The 19303-nt window shown below is 38.7% G+C and overlaps 1 protein-coding gene across 1 annotated transcript; it reads right to left on the bottom strand.

The window, feature by feature from the left end:
• Nucleotides 1–1582: 1582 nt before the first annotated feature.
• LOC135072909 (protein apnoia) lies at nucleotides 1583–10971 on the bottom strand. Its single transcript, XM_063966934.1, has 3 exons — nucleotides 10776–10971; nucleotides 3081–3253; nucleotides 1583–2391 (listed from the first exon to the last, which is right to left on the bottom strand). Exons 1-3 carry the CDS (start codon nucleotides 10882–10884, stop codon nucleotides 2227–2229), a joined length of 447 nt encoding a protein of 148 aa, XP_063823004.1. The 5' UTR covers nucleotides 10885–10971; the 3' UTR covers nucleotides 1583–2226.
• Between the last annotated feature and the right edge of the window lie 8332 nt (nucleotides 10972–19303).

Here is a 19303-nt window from a genome sequence, read left to right as displayed (position 1 = left end):
TAAGACATAATAGTTTTTCTTACTTAATCAGTAAAAGTAACTGTTTCATAAGCCCCATCTTGACAATGATCTCGAATCATTGTGTATTGTCATTTTGTGAAAACTTCTCACAACTTGCATGCGTGTAATGAAGATCAGATTAAGTATGCTCACTATAATTATTGTCAAGACCTATCTTGATTTTTAAAATTTTATTAAAATCTGGGATTTTACTTCCATTACTGGCTCATAAAGACAGTCTTCGTGATATTTGTATTGCCGCAGCAAAAGTTATTATCAAACTGGAAGCGATTACGATAAATGTTGAGTTGCACAATTAGAAAGCAGGATAAGTATGTCAAATTAAAGCTTTCACAGAGCTTTTACCTGAAAAAAAAAATGAGCATGAGCTTCTTATACTAAATTATCTCCAATGTGCAAATGCAACACTGCTGTATCCTAACATTAATAAATATCAACCAGGATAAGAAAGCCTTGAAACTGAATACGTGTGTGTCTGCAGGTTCTTAATTCACAGTGGCTAAAACCTTCCCAAGCCCCGAAAGAAAAGTCCTATATAATAACCACTATTTGTATAGATAAGCTGCTAAAAATCTTTCTACTAGAAATAGAAAATATCTAGCTTATACTATTTACATTGGTAGAAAATGCTCCTACTGTATCCACCTGTATTTGTCACATACATACTACTATGCTATGATAATGGCTGCATATTTGGTTTTATTTTACTTTCGATGTGAAAATACAACATTTTTTACTGCCCATTGTTAAACATGTCTTATAGATACATTACAACTGTTAATTATTAGTAGTTGTATCGTTTAGAATGTTAATTGAGATCGACTCGACTCTACGGAGGTAGGTACAAAGAGTGGAAAAATTAAACCAAATAATCAAAATCTACAGATTATTAAGTTAAGAGATTCCTAATATTATTAGTTACATAATTCCCCATTTATTAATAACTTAGGCTGGGTTGCACCATCTCATTTTAACTTTGACAAATGTCAAAAATCTTTCAAACTCCATACAAAATACACCGGTACAGTTACGGTCAAAGTTAGGTGGTGCAACTCGGCCTAAGGAGGTAAAACAAATGACACAAAATTATTATTCACTTAGTTGACTCTAGCTGAGCTAGTTACTTATACATTAATTATTAAGGCTTGAGTTGCACTATCTAACTTTGACCGTAACTGTAACGTTAACCGGTGTTTTTTGTATGGAGTTTGACGATTTCTGACGTTTGTTAAACCGATCCTAATTTCTGATTCTGTTTGCCGGCAGTGTTATTTTGTAAGGAACTGAAACTACAAACCTGAAAGTGGGACAATACGAATTAATTATTAATAGGAAGACCTATCAACAAGGCTCCATTTATTTCTCAAATGGCAACTAACTACTACTAAGACCCGGTTAATTTATTATTCTGTCAACTGAATGTTAAAAGGCTTAAATGATGCTATTTGTTGATGAACAACACGTCTTTTCATACCTACTTACGTGGTTATACGAAAATAGACCTATTTAAAGACATCTTTAATCTAGAAAAGGCTATTTAGTTCAGAATAAAACAACAAAGTAAATTGTATGATAGTTTATTTCTAGTATAAATAAATAGTTCTAATTACGTATAAGAAATTCGTCGTCTATCCTCCACAAATGGAAAGTTTTGCGGGAGACAGACGAAGTTTCGATACTTAAAATTAAATAACATATTTAATAAATTATGTTTTTAAGATGTCAATTAGTTAATAAATAAATTAATCGTTATTCGTGTGATGTCGTTAGTAATAAATGCACGTTTACATTCGACTATTGTTTCAGTCACGAGGTAGCTTTACCTAATTTCTGTCTGGTGGGAATCTTCAAAAGAACTTAGTAACGATAAGTTACGTAAAGGTCATTCATTTGATGCTTTTGTTAATTTCAAGTGATTCGTGAAAAAATTAAACCACGGGAAACTGAGTCGTGATTTAAAAAAACCGTAAGAAATCATCTTTTCTTTTAAAGACAAAAATCATTGCTTTCCCTTTATGGAAAATCAAAGTATCTTCATCACCATTCAACATAATTATAAAATTTTTAAGACACTGGATTTCTTTCCCGTGCCTTTGATTTTGATCTTTCGTTCAGTAGCGTTTAAGTTTGAATCGAAATCTCTCTTCGAGTTCGTAAATTATTGTAAGTGTAAAACCAAAAAAAAAAAATTAGCCGGGTGATCGTTTAGTCAGAAATGGTGGCGTCATTGTCAGATCTGGCCCACGGGGACAGTAGGGGGCCAGGGGCGGGCCAGGGTGCGGCGACTGGGGCCGGCAGCAGCTCAGCTCGTGGGTGGAGATGCACCAGGGGAGACGGCGCTGATGCCGCGAAGAACAGCCTGGATACCGCCTGGAAAGTTATTTGAACAGCTTAGTTATAAGAAGGATACATCAATCAAGTTTTATCCCTTCCTTTATATAGGTACATCAATCATGTTAAGTGATAATGTGGTGGAAGTGACAGATTTCCTAGTATTTTTGTCATCTACTCGTACTTAGGTAACTTGAGTTGTACCCTGCCTACCTATTTGCAAGTAAAAGTGGTTGAAGTCTTTATATACGTAAATATGTACATGCATAATAATATACAATTAATGTAATAAGTCAAGCGATCTTAAATTACTAAATAACTATTTTAGTTATTTTTAACACACGAAATAAAAAATTAATGTTCAAAATAAACTCAACTGTCGCTTCAGATTGCATTTTAATTGCATTCCAATTTAGTCGTTTAAATAACGAGCAGCCAGAGTCAGTTAAATAACGAGCAGCCAGAGTTAGCTATCATTTAAATAAATACGTGAAGCGAGTTAATAATATTTAGAGTGCCACGACGACAACCCCGATGTTCATAATAATCCTAAATGAAAGATAGTTTCATTAATTTTTGTCACTGGCAGTCCTCTTCTACTACAGCCTAAGCAAAGAGGGACGCCCTTTTTTCCGTGCAGCCGCGACAGTTAAGTACATATCTTCATAAAGTTCGTCGATACATCTTACTTGTATTAACTATCATACGAGTATTTTATTAAAACTTACTTGACTAATAGCAACGATGAGAAGAATGACGCCGATGGCCAGGTTCTTGACAGAGATGACGGCCAGAGCCATCAGCAAGGTAGAGATGACGCCCAGCGTGAACATCACGGGAAGGAAGATGAAGGACAGCCTCTTGAGGGCATTGTGACCAAACGTACGGCCGACGCTCATGTCTGAAACGTAAATAAATATAAAATATATCATTAATAAAACTTGCGCTTTCCTGCTACCTTTAAGAGGTCATCGGTCCACCTTGTGGGTGGACGTCCTACCCTGCGCTTTCCGATACATGGCCTCCACTCCAGAACCTGATGCCTCTTAAAGGTAGCGCTGGATGCAGGCCGCTACCAACCGGCCATTGGGGAAATCATTGGGGGAGGCCTATGTTCAGCAGTGGACGTCCTGTAGCTGATATGATAATGAATAAAATTTGCCCACATAAGTGCTAAATATTGGTCTAAAATCTAAATTGATTAAAGATTTTTCGTATTAGGCTACTCGTCCGCTAGTGCGATGGAAAGACCCGAACAAAACTGCTGTGGGTGGCCTCCTGTACGAGTGCTGATTTGACCATCAACAGGGAAAGATGGCACATCATGATAATCACGACTCTACCAAAAGTGTAGCAACTGAGAAGAAAAAGAAGAAGTCCACTTCTTATAGGATTCAATGCAAACTTAGCCCGGCCCTAACTAGGTCATTGCCAATAAAAAATACAAGTAGGTAAAGAGTAAAAACTAACGAGCATTATTTAGTCTTGTAGACAAACAGCAACGTGTGTGGTTTATACAAAGAACTATTATTTCCCACTTTACGAACATCGTGACTCCTTGTGGAAGATATGTTCCACGCCTTACTTTCCGAACTAGGTCTCCACTTAAGTTAGTCATTCTAATTTACTTACCTAAACTTGGTGCGGTGAATAAGTACTATAATGGTACGTTTTGCCAACTTTAATTCGTATGTTAAACTTTGGTTGACGTTGTTAGCATAATTATGATCAAATTCTGTTATACAAAACTTTTCGTCACATAATGAATACTTTTGAATTAATACAATTACGACAGAGTTCACTCTAACAACTCACAAATACACACCTCAGAGACAGTAGCCTCAAATATGAAATTAATTACGATGAAAAGTTTTGATTTGTTGGCTTTTATTCCTTTAAAAGGTTACGTTTTCAAAGTTAAATCTAGATAATGAAAAGAATCAGTAATTGGTCTTGCTCCAGTGAAACTTTTTGACTCTCTAAGTAGATTTGATTGTTTTTCTTCGAAGGAAAAGTTTGATTTTCATCGTATACACAGTTGTAGTGTGGTTGTAGTGTTATTCTATTAGGATTCCGTAGCTCATACGGAAAAAAGGACCCTTAAATAGTCTAAATCGAATAGGTCTACCTACATGTAGTACCAACTCCCCATTGATCTGTGGCGACTACGTCCCACTTACGCCTCATACCAATTAATTAAAATATACTTAATTGTAATACTTCTTGTACAAACTTAAGATGTAAATGCTTTCTTAGTTATAGCGTGTTAATTTTAGAGCATGGTAATTTTAGTTTCTCACGCACCTGCAATTTTAGGATTTTATTGTCGGAATGTTTAACTCAAATCTTTTTAGTGTTTCGCCGATGTAACATGTGGTCCATTGTTGATCTATGCAATTATTGCAGGTGTCTGTGTATCAAGCAACACCAACCTTTGTAATGTCTTTCTATTGTTTGTTGTTTACTTTGTATTATGTTTGTGCCAACCTTTGCCATGTGTTTCATGCTAATTGTTTTGTTTGTATCTTCGTGTTATTTTTACTTTGTTTTACGATTGTTACCTGAAAAGGCCGCCGACCGTCGAGAGAAAAACCAATGTTTAGTTTAGTCAGTCAGTACGCAACCTCGGTACCGGTCGGACGCCTTGAAGGCCCATCCTCGCGCTTACACAATACAGTTACCGTCTTACCAGTCTATATGAACTTTTATTTATAAAAACCTACGAACCCTGCTACCCGAGTATAGAGCGCCGACAGTGGTGACCCCGACGTGATCTTACGTGTTTTATTGTGCGCTTAGGGTTTTATCAGGGTTCAGGTTCGCGCCGCGCAGTGGATAATTTCGCGCAGTGATAATTTATAGACTTTCTGACAGTTTTTTGTGTGAGTGTAATCAACGTGTCGTTAAAATGGTTAATAGTCCCGTCAAGAGGGATACGCCACTCGACACATTCGCCGACATCGCCGACTTATTAGCTGAAAACGCTAGGCTACGGTGCACGAGGCCATCGCCCCCGGTAGCAGCGATCTCCACACACGACACTGATGAGCGTTTACGCCGGCTGGAAGAAAACATGTCGCTCCTCATAAAGAACTTGCAACAGGCACAAGTAAGCGAGGTAGATGCGAGAAGTAGCAGGCCACGCGGTCGTGCGAACTCACACTCGCGAACACCATCACGGTCTAGAACTAGACCGGCGGACTGGCTGTGTTGGTACCATCATCGCTACGGTGCACAAGCGAGGAAGTGCATTGAACCATGCCCCTACAACAAACCACAGCAGGGAAACGCCAGCGGGAGTCATTAACGGCGGATGACGCAATTTCCCATACACCTACACGCCGCATCTTCGTTACCGACAAGGCCAATAATGTAACGTTCCTCATTGATACAGGGGCCGACCTTTGCGTATACCCTAAAGCACTAGTCCCTACGGCTTGCAAAGCTTCTGCCTACGGATTAGTAGCCGCCAATGGAACTCCAATAGCTACGTATGGTACTATCGCACTGACCTTGAACCTCGGGCTTCGAAGAGACTTCCCATGGATTTTCGTGGTAGCGGATGTACAGAAACCCATTATAGGTGTAGATTTCCTCGCTCACTACAACCTGATGGTAGATGCAAAAAATAAGAGGTTGGTAGACGCGATCACTCATCTTACGGTCAATGGACATGTGGCTGAGTGTGAGCAACTCACTGTGAAAACTTTAAGTGGAACATCACCTTACCTCGATCTGCTGTCCAAGTATGTTGCGATAACACGACCAGACGGAGCCATGCAGGAGGTAAAGCACGGAACGAAACACCACATACTGGTGACGCCAGGACCTCCCGTAGCACTCAAACCGCGAAGGCTCGCTCCCGATCGTCTTAGAGCTGCCAAGAAAGAGTTTGATTCGATGGTAAAACTTGGCATCGCTCGTCCATCGAAAAGCCCGTGGGCAGCACCGTTAGTTATGGTAACCAAGACGACCACATCCTCCACGCCAGAATCCAGTTCGTCACCGATTCCCGGAAGTGAAAAGGAGACTGAAGAAAAACATCGTCCATGCGGTGACTACCGAGCTCTGAATGCAAGAACAGTGCCCGATCAGTATCCAGTGCGTCACATTCAAGACTTCGCACAGTGTTTAAGTGGTAGTAAAGTGTTCTCAAAATTAGACCTAGTGCGTGCATTCAATCAAATCCCTATCGCTGAAGAAGACATTCCAAAGACTGCCATCACAACGCCGTTCGGTTTATTCGAGTTCAAGTTCATGACGTTCGGCTTGCGCAACGCAGCTCAAACGTTTCAGCGGTTTATGGACGAAGTGTTAAGTGAATTAGACTTTTGTTACTGCTACATAGACGATATTTTAATTGCATCCAGTGATGAAAATGAACATTTAAAACACTTAGAGACAGTATTTAATAGGTTAAGAAAATATGGTGTAGTGATTAATCCTAAGAAATGTGTATTTGGCCAATCAGAGATCGAATTCCTAGGTTATTTAGTGTCCGCCGACGGTACTCGTCCGCTCCCTGAAAAGGTTGAAGCAATACGGACGTACCCACTTCCGGCCACAGCAAAGCAGCTACGACGGTTCCTAGGTATGCTAAACTTTTATAGAAGGTGCATACCTAAAGCAGCCGCTAGCCAATCTAGTCTTAACGAGCTGCTGCATGGTAACATAAAAGGTAAAACTCCAATTGCGTGGACGGATCAGGCGAGAAAAGATTTCGATGTTTGTAAGGAGAGTCTAGCACAGGCAGCTTTGTTAGCCCATCCTCGGGACGACGCCGAGTTAGGCCTCTTTTGTGACGCATCAAACAATAGCATTGGAGCAGCTCTGCAACAAAAAGTAGGTAACGATTGGCATCCTATCGCATTCTTTTCTAAAAAACTTACTACGGCCGAACAAAAGTACTCAGCGTACGACCGCGAACTATTCGCTATCTATGCTGCAGTCAAACATTTTAGGCATTACGTTGAAGCACGACAGTTTGTAATTTTTACTGACCATAAGCCGATAACCTATGCATTTCGTAAAAAGGAGCAACAGTGTTCACCCAGGCAGTTTAGATACCTGGATTTAATCGGTCAATTTTCAACAGACATACGTCATGTGAGTGGGGAAGACAACGTGCCAGCCGACGCACTTTCACGTATAGAGAGCGTTCGTAAAGGCCTTGATTGGGAATCTCTTGCGAAGTCACAGAAAAATGACACTCATCTTAAGTCGTTGTTAGATTCAAATAACTCGTCATTGCAATTACGACTTCTTAGTTTGCCAGATAGCGACACACCAGTCTATTGCGATGTATCAACTCAACGCGCCAGACCCTACCTTACAGAGCCTTTCAGAAAGTTAGCGTTTAACATACTTCATCAGAATTCACACCCCGGGGCACGTGCAACGACGAAACTCGTTTCACAACGATTCGTGTGGCCCTCAATGAATTCTGACTGCAAAAAGTGGACGAGAGCGTGCTTGGGTTGCCAGCGTTCCAAAGTGTCGCGACACGTTATCACTCTTCCTGGCACTTTCGCACCACCATCTTCTCGGTTTGACCACGTTCATTTGGACATTATCGTTATGCCTTACTCTGAGGGATATCGATACTGCCTCACGTGCGTCGACCGCTTTTCAAGATGGCCTGAGGCGATACCGATACCCAACCAAGAGGCAGAAACAGTAGCACGCGCGTTCTATTCGAATTGGATTGCACGTTTCGGCATTCCAAGCAGAATCACAACGGATCAAGGCAGGCAGTTTGAGTCGCACCTATTTAGAGATCTAAACGCTCTACTAGGTTCGAACCACCTACACACCACTGCTTATCATCCGTCCTCAAATGGCATGGTAGAACGCTTTCATCGGCAACTTAAGAGCGCAATTAAATGTCATGCCGACGAGAGTTGGACGCGGGTATTACCAACAGTATTGTTAGGCATTAGGGCATCCTGGAAGGAGGATTTACAAGCTACATGTGCTGAACTTCTATACGGACAGAGCTTGCGCCTCCCAGGTGAGTTTTTATGTAAGAGTGTTACGCCCAACCCAGTGCCTAGCGATTACGTCAACCATCTACGACAGCAGTTTAATAAGTTACAGCCAATCGACGGCACGCGCCATGGCATTAAGAGTACTTTCTGTTTCAAAGATTTGCTGTCGTCCAGTCATGTATTTGTAAGGAATGACGCTGTTAAAGCTCCTCTGCAACAACCCTACGAAGGGCCATATAAGGTAATAAGCAGGACAAACAAAACGTTCGTACTCGATATACGTGGACGCGAAGTAACGGTATCGATCGAAAGACTGAAACCTGCCTATATTCTGAGAGATGCAGAACATCATCCAAACAACCATCCGGACAGTGGTATACCATTGGAGGTAACTTTAGAGAGTGGCCGAGGTCAATCTACCGGTTCCAATGTTAATTCAGGTTCTCTATCTGCAGCTTTACCGCCTATCTCTATCGAACCGGACTTCCCTCGCCGTTCTGGTAGACGCGTTCGTTTTCCAGACTACTACCAAGCAGGCTTGTGATAATCAAACGTAATTCGTAATATCTTCTTTTTTGTAATTTTGTTATTTCGTTATTTAGATCACTTGTAGTTTACTTATCGCGATTGTTGTTTTTGTTCTCTTTTGTTCTCGTGATCTAAATCACTGGTAGGGGGGTACTGTGGCGACTACGTCCCACTTACGCCTCATACCAATTAATTAAAATATACTTAATTGTAATACTTCTTGTACAAACTTAAGATGTAAATGCTTTCTTAGTTATAGCGTGTTAATTTTAGAGCATGGTAATTTTAGTTTCTCACGCACCTGCAATTTTAGGATTTTATTGTCGGAATGTTTAACTCAAATCTTTTTAGTGTTTCGCCGATGTAACATGTGGTCCATTGTTGATCTATGCAATTATTGCAGGTGTCTGTGTATCAAGCAACACCAACCTTTGTAATGTCTTTCTATTGTTTGTTGTTTACTTTGTATTATGTTTGTGCCAACCTTTGCCATGTGTTTCATGCTAATTGTTTTGTTTGTATCTTCGTGTTATTTTTACTTTGTTTTACGATTGTTACCTGAAAAGGCCGCCGACCGTCGAGAGAAAAACCAATGTTTAGTTTAGTCAGTCAGTACGCAACCTCGGTACCGGTCGGACGCCTTGAAGGCCCATCCTCGCGCTTACACAATATAGTTACCGTCTTACCAGTCTATATGAACTTTTATTTATAAAAACCTACGAACCCTGCTACCCGAGTATAGAGCGCCGACAGATCTACTGAGAATCAGATATTTGATAGATTTCACAGTACCAGTCAATAGATCGAACTTTTTTAAAGTTCGTTCGTTCGTTCGTTTCAGCCGAAAGACGTCCACTGCTGGACAAAGGCCTCCCCCAAGGATTACCACAAAGACCGGTCCTGCGCCGCTTTTTAAAGTAATACAACTGAAATATTTTTAATTAGACATTTGATAGAACAATTTCCCATGGACTCAGAAAGTGATGAAGATGAAGTTTTCTATATAATAAAGCCTACGCCTTGTGGGAAGAAAGAAATCATTATCTCAATGAGGATCCGAGAATTTGACCGATTCACACTTGATAATTTTTTGTTACTTAATTGATTAGTTTAATAGGTACATCACCATTTTATTAGGCTGGGTTGCACCATCTTACTTTAGCTTTGACAAACGTCAAAAATCGGTCAAACTACATACAAAAATACCGGTTATCGTTAAAGTTGCGGTCAAAGTTAGGTGGTGCAACTCAGACTTAATTTTATAGTCGAATGTTGACGATAAACATTTTAGTGCCAATTCACGTATGTTTTACAGACAAATGCCTGCCAAATTAATAAATTGGACAATAAGGCAATGCTTCTAATAAGTTTAATGAGTAATTTTTACTGGAGTAGGTAACCAGTGTACCGATCAATTCCAATTATGACCAACGTTAATAAAAAATATTTGATTAGAATTGTGTAATTAATTACTTACACGTTTTAACGATTAGAAACTTTAGCATCGGATAAAAAGAAATATTGATTTATCATCAGAAAACACCAATTTATTATGCCTGTGCCGGGTTTGATAAAATAATTTTCTCCTGAAATACATTTTCAGGATTAGTTAGAAAAAGTTCATGATAAGTAATTCTAAGAAACTTATTGCAAAAAGCTTAAGTAAGTAATCATTTACACAGAAAAATCGATGTGTAAACTCAAACAAAGCGTTGTTGTTGTATGAGGCGTCATACAAGTTCGGTTAGTTCAATCATGTAGAAAATTTTCTTTCACAAAACGATGCTTTTACATTATTAATAAGTGGAAAAGGTCACATAAAATCACGGGGGTGTGTGTATTGATTACCTATAGTTTTGGTGCATAAAAGATGACGGTGTCTCAAGTCCTTTGGATAAAATTACACACCTTTGCTCATGAAATCCACTACCCTTTCGGAAGCTGCATCTTCACTTTTCACTACGGCGACGAATATCGTCACATACAGTAGGGTTAGTACCGTGATTTTGTTGCACATTTTGCTCACTATTAAAACTTTGGTTAGTTGATTGACCACCGGTTGGTGTTTGACTGATTATTTTTTTGTCGGATGCCAGGATATAAAGTGTCCTGCTGAAGACAATGGTCGGCGAGACCAAACGTTCGACAAAAGAAAGCGTAGGACAACGTGACGAACCGATAGAAATGTCGCCCTCGATATGTGGGCTCACGACTTCCCAAACTTTCATGAATTAAACATAGGGCGTAAAGTTTGTTTTTGAATAAGTCGATCGAATCGAATCAATTGTTTACACAGTACTTAGACAGTAACCAGACTGTACATTTTTGTTGCTTTATGTACAGGCTATTATCCGGTATTATAACGAGAAAGAAGCAAAGAAGAACACTAGTTATGTTAGGAACATTTGTTTGACTAGTCTTTTAATTATGCATACCTTTGACTTCAAATGAAGTCGGTGTAGTGAAAATTAAATCACAACAATTATTCGGGCAGGAGTTGTGGTAGTACTATTTTCTTTTGAGCTCAAACATAGGTGAATTAATGAATGAAGGCAGAATTTTTTCAATATTAATTAGAGATGATACAATGAAAATTGAAAAATTAAACTAGTCTTAAAGGACATAATATGACATCCAGCAACAGGCTGGAATAAACTGGATGTAAGTGATCGCGGACAGAAAGTGGTAGAAGGTTGAAGAGGAGGCATATTATTATGTCCGATTAGCTGCCCAAAGGCAGAAAGACAGAGAGATATCTCAACAGTCATAATATGACTATTTGGTAGGTAGATACTGCTTTAGGCAAAAAATATCTTGATGAAACTTGTTGTAGAAATTATCTTTGCAAATAATAATTTCACACAAGCTAGATCACAGAAAAACTAGTTACCTATGTAAGTATCTATGATTAAAGTTTGGGAACCAGCGGCCATTTCTTTTCAAGGACTAATGTCAGTCGTTAACGGCAGTGCTCCCGACGGGCCTGCGCTATGATCCTTATCAAACAAATGAGTTGGAGAAAGTGATCATTTGCAAATGGATAAGTAAGTTTTCCGGCCCGCATAAATTGGGCAATGGTATTTGGTGAACCCTTTTTAATGGCACATAATGGAACTGCTGAAATTAAATAACGTTGTTACAATGTTTGGCTTGTAATGAACAGGCTTTTCCATAATACTGTTTCCGTATGTTTGGATTTGTTCTATGTTGTGCAAATACTTAGTTAATACTTTTGCAATATCCATAAAATTCATTATGAGAAAGGTTTTTAGTAGGTAGGTAATTCTATTTGTTAAATGATTCTATTTTATGGTTGTCCTTTACTTCATCGTTGGTTTCCTTTTCAATCATTCACATTCATTGTACTCGGAAAACAAAACTCAGCAAGAGAGAAGCCTCTGAAACCAAAGTTTCTTACTTACCTATTTGCCAGAGCAATGAGGATCAGTACTGTTGTAGAAAATTTAATAAAACTAGTATCTACGTAGTCCAGTCAATGAATGCCTTAACGACGGTGTAGAGAGAAATCCGTGGAACACAATTTCTGACCTCGGGACTTTATTTAGCCTAGTTAGGTGGTGAACATAGCAAAAGTCCCCGCCCTTAGCCCTTGAGCCGGCAGGGAGAGGGGGGTTTAAAGGTACCACTTTTCGGTTTTTCGCTTAATCCTCGGAAACTATGCGTCCTAGTGACATAACTCCTATGAACCAAAAAAGCTTATTCAATTTGCTACAGGCGAGACCGTCAAGTTTTTCTATATCTTGTATAGTTTTTGCGGCATCTGCTCTAGAAGGTCTGTAAAATTGGAAATTTAATTTTTGTCTTACATGTTCCTATCAGGAGAAAATCGACTAAATCAACATTGAGCAAACACTATAGACATGCGGGAGCATGTTAAGCCTAGTTCCAGGGAGGGGACTGCACCGTGCGTATATTTATACGAACCAATTGGAGCCACTTTTGACTCCTCATCATTCAAAAACTACTGTGCATTAACTCTTCAAATTTGGCTCATGTATTGAGACTTGCAAGATATACATCAGCTTTAAATTTCATAAATATACCTCAAACGGTTATTTAGGTATTGACGTTCAAAAATCGACATTTAGAACACTAAAATCTATCTATCACCTGTGAAATGTTAAAATTTACTGGTTTTTTATTTGTTCCTTTGTATTTACATAACTACCTTTCTGGATGCCAAATTTGAACCTTCGAGGTCATCTGGAAGTGGTTAGAATTTGGTATATAGGTCAGACATGTAGTAGACTAAGAGCTAGTGAACGCCAGACCTACGTTATTTTATAAAGGCTGAAAGTTTGTCAGCGCATGCTCCCAACATAGCTAAGAACCATGGCCAAACATGAAGTTTGGGTCATGGTGGCTTTGGCAGACAGACGGTACTAAAGGTGTGTAAAATACCAACTTAATTACGTCAAAGTATAAAGGCTGATTTTTTGATATTTCCTTCAAAATGTTATTAGAAATGACGTCATTAATTGACAGACACCTACCATGGTGGCAGCCCTTAGCCAGACACCTTAAAGTTCATGAAAATATAGTCCTACTTACGTCATACTATAAAAGCTGATATTTACATAAAATATTTGAACTATCATTTGATGAAGTTTCCTCATCAGCCAGACACTTTCTGATGGTTCCTTCGCCTTGCCAGACAGCTTTTAGGGTGGCTGAAAGTGCGAACGCGAGGCACTATAAATATTGTTATTTGTACTTTTTCTTAAGTTACTCAAGTATTTGAGTCTGTAATTCATCATCTCATGTTGATGAGCTGATGATGGAAGGTAAGTACAACTCCTTAAGGCTTAGGAGTTGGAGGACAATTCTTTAACCAGTACGAGTATAAATAAGTATAGTTTCTAAAGTTATTTGGGTGTTTGCATCAGCTAGTCATCATCTCATGTTGATGAAAGTTACAACTTCTTAACGCTTAGGAGTTGTAAGATTATTCACGTCATGCTCCCCGGCGAAACTACTTTTGATTTAACTAGTGTAAGTTTCTAAAATAAATCTATGAAATGTCTATAAAATTCTAGTCCTATTTAAAAAAAACCAATGCCTCAGGTTTCGCCGTATTTTGTTATTGAAAGTGGTTGCGCTGCAGAGTATCCTTCCAGCGAAGCCATCACGATATATCTATTACTATGCATAGTATAATCAAATTTATAGTATCAAATAATTCTATAACAATTCTATATTGAATTAGGACCCCCAAATCCTCATTAGAATTTATATACACGGAAAATGTGGTGCCACAAATTTTCTCTTCGAAATAGTTGCTAAACGCCTAGAGTAAAGTTCATAGCAACATTAGCATTAACATAGGTAATGCTAATGTTGCTAAGAACTTTACTCTAGGCAACTTTCAGAGGAAATCACTTTAAAATTGGGGATTGGGGGAGTTGTACTTACCTTCTATATCAGCTCATCAACATGAGATGATGATTTACAGACTCAAATACTTGAGTAACTTAAGAAAAAGTACAAAAAACAATATTTATAGTGCCTTGCGTTCGCACTTTCAGCCACCCTAAAAGCTGTCTGGCAAGGCGAAGGAACCATCAGAAGTGTCTGGCTGATGAGGAAACTTCATCAAATGATAGTTCAAATATTTTATGTAAATATCAGCTTTTATAGTATGACGTAAGTAGGACTACATTTTCCTGAACTTTAAGGTGTCTGGCTAAGGGCTGCCACCATGGTAGGTGTCTGTCAATTAATGACGTCATTTCTAATAACATTTTGAAGGAAATATCAAAAAATCAGCCTTTATACTTTGACGTAATTAAGTTGGTATTTTACACACCTTTAGTACCGTCTGTCTGCCAAAGCCACCATGACCCAAACTTCATGTTTGGCCATGGTTCTTAGCTATGTTGGGAGCATGCGCTGACAAACTTTCAGCCTTTATAAAATAACGTAGGTCTGGCGTTCACTAGCTCTTAGTCTATAGATTTTTGGACGTCAATACCTAAAGAACCGTTTAAGGCATATTTATGAAATTTGAAGCTGATGTATATCTTGCAAGTCTCAACACATGAGCCAAATTTGAAGTGTTAATGCACAGTAGTTTTTGAGTGATGAGGATTCAATAGTGACTCAAAGTGGTTCGTTTAAATATACGCACGGTGCAGTCCCCTCCTTGGAACTAGGCTTAACATGCTCCCGCATGTCTAGAATGCTTGCTCTATGTTGATTTAGTCGATTTTCTCCTGATGGGAACATGTAAGACAAAAATAAAATTTCCAATATTACAGACCTTCTAGAGCAGATGCCGCGAAAACTATACAATTTATCAGAAAAGTTGACTATCTCACCTGTAGCAAATTGAATATGCTTTTTTTGGTTCATAGTAGTCATGTCACTAGGACGCATAGTTTCCGAGGATTAAGCGAAAAACCGAAAAGTGGCACCTTTAAACCCCCCTCTCCCCGCCGGCTCAAGGGCTAAGGACGGGGACTTTTGCTATGTTCACCTCCTAACTAGTCTAAATAAAGTCCTGAAGTCAGAAATTGTGTTCTACAGTTTTCCATCTAAAATGCTTTATTGACTGGACTAACGTTAATCTTTAAGACATAAGAAAGATATATCTTTTTGAATTATCCAAATCGGACCATTACTTACGAAGATATTAAGTAATAAACATAGGCCGTTTTTGCCGCTAAAAGACAACGTACGCAGGGCCGCGTGACGTCACTATATCCGAATCGAGCGCAGCCGGCGTACTATTGTGATGGAAAATATTTTTTTCCAGCTAAACTATCAGTTTTAGAAAAAAACTTTTAATAACATTTATTCATCAAAATAAAGTAACCTATCGACCAGTAATTTTTAAAAATAAAAATTGTGAAAAATAAGTATCGCTATGTCCAAAAACCACATTTTTATAGGATTCGATGGAATGCGGAGACGCGGTTGGGGTGAGTGTAACTTTATGATTGTTTGTATTGAACATAATAATACATAATATGAGTGCTAATACTCAGTTTTGGCCTGGGGGGGGAGGGGATAAGTCATACCCAGCTTATAGCCTGGGGGGAGGGGCAAGCCTTACCCAGCTTCTGGCCTTAGTAAGAGGGGGGGGGAGAGGCAAGTCATACCCAGTTTCTGGCCTGGGGGGGGGGGGTTAGTCATACCCAGCTTCTGGCCGAAGGGGAGTCATACCTAGCTTATGCTTATGGACTTGGGGGAGGGGCTAGCCTTACCCAGCTACTGGCCTAGGGGAGGGGGGGTAAATCATACCCGACTTCTGGCCGAGGGGGAAGTCATGCCCAGCTTATGACCTGGGGAGAGGAGAGGGACGGGGGAGTCATACCCAGCTTCTAGGCTTTTTTTTTTTTTTTTTTTTTTATGTGATAGGAGGCAAACGAGCAGACGGATCACCTGATGGTAAGTGATTACCGTCGCCCATAGACACCCGCAGACCCAGGGGCGTTACAGGTGCGTTGCCGGCCTTTAAGGTAAAGATACGCTCTCCTCTTGAAAGCTTGCAGGTCGTATCCGTCCGGAAACACCGCAGACGACAGTCCATTCCACAGTTGTTGTTTTGTTGGTCCACTAGGCTAAGATTAAATAGATTTTCAGGAGGGAGCAGCTGGCCCGCCCATGGGAACGGCGAATAGATAGGTAGGTACGTAGGTTTAACTCAGAAAAACTAAATAACAGGTAGGTATTGCGTGTACATCGAAATGATCTTCATAGCAATGTCTTGTAGCCTAGGCAGAGTGTATCTGCCTCAGCTATACTTATTGTTAGAAGTAAATAAATTAATATTTATACATTTTTATATTTTACTTGGACGAAGATATGACTCTAACAACACTTATGAACACTTTATTTGAATAAATCGCCAAATATACCACCGCGGAGACCCTAATCGCGTCTCCGCGTTCCATTGAATCGTATGAGCGTATGGATTTTTTGCGATATTTTTCACAATTTCTTTTTTAAAAAATTACCTATCGATAGCTTACTTTATTCTGATGAATAAATGTCATAACAAGTTTTTCTCTAAAACTGATAGTTTGGCTAGAAAAAAATATTTTCTATCCACGCAGTACGCCGGCAGCGTTCGGATCGGATATAGTGACGTCATCGGTCCCGCGCCGGGCGGTCAGTGAACTTTTTTAGTAATTTGGCCATAACTTCGTCAATTTTTGTCATAGAACGAAAATTTTTGGACTGTATATTAAGGATTTCTTAGACCTATAAATCTGCATTCACAGCTAAAAATCGAAATGATCCTCATTGGCAAGCCTCTGAAACCAAAGTTTTTTACTTACCTATTTGCCAGAGCAATTAGCAATCTTAAGCTGGGTTGCACCATCTTACTTTAACTTTAACAAACGTCAAAAATCTATCAAACTCCATAAAAAAAACACCGGTTATTATCGTCAAAGTTAGGTGGTGCAACTCAGCCTTAAATTAGGTACTTGATCTATACTTATACTTATAATAAATCTGTAGAGAGGTCAATTCTGTACATGAAATATATATTCAAAATAACTATCAGGGGGTGATTAGTAAGATACTGATACTGATATACTGATACTGATGCCAAAAATGCAATCAGTAAAATTTTTGTCTGTCTGTCTGTCTGTCTGTATGTCTGTCTGTCTGTCTGTATGTTCCTTATAAAGAAACAAAAACTACTGGGCGGATTTTAACGAAACTTTGTACAATTATTCTTCATACTCCTGGGCAGGTTATAGTATACTTAGGAATTCCCACGGGAACGGGAATTGGCGGGAAAATCCTTTTGTATGAAAAATCTAAACCGCGTAAGATAGATGAAGGGGGTAAAACGGGATCCACGCGTACGAAGTCGCGGGCGGCCGCTAGTTTATAAATAATCTGCTTCTAATATATTTACAATCCACATATTATACAAAATTGTTTTTATTATTTTGTTTATTTAATTCAACTCGGATATTCAATCGATTACTACTTCAAATAAAATAAATATTCATTTGATTACCTTAAAAATCTTTTTAGAAAGCTCGTTGATGTTAGATAATCCTGAACATCGGAAATGGAACCAAAACATGATATAATTTTCATGTTAATCACATGCGCTACAAATATTCCAGACGGTCCTACTTTTAGTGCGATTACAAATTACATTATCATGATCTAACAGAATTTAGTTTGCTTGTTGTATAACATACCGGGTGTTACTTTATTAACTACGTTAGTTTTGACGTAGTTTTGACTAGCATCTCATATGCAATAGTCAAAACTACTGTGAAAATTCACCATTAAGAATGTCCCATGCTGAGCGTAGTACTAAGTTTTTATTTAAGGCCAAATAATAACAATATTATTCCATATTACCTTCTCTCAACTCGTTTATCGTGCTTTCATGAAATATACCTAGCACACGTACCTACTTATGTACATTTCGATAGAGGGTTGGTTGGAAAACCTGTTCATATGACAGTCATCAGGATATAACAGGACTGGCTTGAGGCTGGCTAGCGGCACTTCGGCGGTTGTAAGCTTAAATTAAGTTTAAGCCCTCGCATGGGTGCTATAACGAAGATCATTCATACAACAATGAATAATTGAACAGTATTTGATCCATAATTGGATGCAAAAAGAAAAGCCTAATTAATGCAGAAATGGAAAGCAAACACGCAACGGATTTTGTGCAATTAAAGTGTTGAAAGATAATCAAGACCCACAAGCGGGTGTCAGCGGGTACCCTCAGCCTTTACGCATTTATTTATTACCTAAATTACTTTTTCATTTTAAATTATCAAATATCCGTAAATTACGATAGTTTTATTAGCTACTCGTCTATTCGTATCAAGTTCATTTAAATAATGTATCGGCGTGATTGAAATGCAAAACGATTTATTTGTGTAGTGGAAAATTGCCGCAAATGATTTTCTTTATCAAAAGTAAGAGCGGTGAAAGTAATGTTAGATACAATAGGTTTCCTTTTAAGCCTTTGAAAGTATGTAACGGCCGTATTATTGATATTAAGTACAGTCATACATCAAACTAAACAATCTAGCATCTTAAATGTAGTTGTATTAAGTACTATTTTTCAATAACAATGTCCTATAGTTTATAATGTGCTGCTGTCGATTGTACTTGATGGCTGCTAGACTTGGGTCCGATGTACACGATAAAGTTTCATGAGCGGTGTTAGCATATCGATATGGGATTTATTATTTAATATTTATTATCTTAGACAGATCGTTGAACTCTTCAGAAATTCTGATGACTAATTTGGAGAATTATATTTGTATAGTAGGCAATTCCCGAAACTGTACCTATATGTATTAATCAATGGTAACCTTGTTACAGATATTGTTCAGTTTATAACTATACCTAGTACCTATAATACTATAAGCTTAAATTCCTAGAAGTTTTGGGAATTAATCAGAGTAATTTACGTAATAGTATGT

The sequence above is a fragment of the Ostrinia nubilalis genome, chromosome 6 (assembly GCF_963855985.1).
Source record: "Ostrinia nubilalis chromosome 6, ilOstNubi1.1, whole genome shotgun sequence".
In the NCBI taxonomy this organism is placed as follows: Eukaryota; Metazoa; Arthropoda; class Insecta; order Lepidoptera; family Crambidae; genus Ostrinia; species Ostrinia nubilalis.
This window is presented reverse-complemented; position numbering and strand designations above follow the sequence as displayed.

What these genes read in the sequence shown, in the direction of transcription:
- LOC135072909 (XM_063966934.1), bottom strand. Translation starts at nt 10,884, where the DNA reads ATGTGCAACAAAATCACGGTACTAACCCTACTGTATGTGACGATATTC. An exon ending in AGTGGATTTCATGAGCAAAG is followed by an intron (nt 3,254 to 10,775) that starts GTGTGTAATTTT and finishes TTTACGTTTCAG; the next exon opens with ACATGAGCGTCGGCCGTACG. An exon ending in TCATCGTTGCTATTAGTCAA is followed by an intron (nt 2,392 to 3,080) that starts GTAAGTTTTAAT and finishes ATAACTTTCCAG; the next exon opens with GCGGTATCCAGGCTGTTCTT.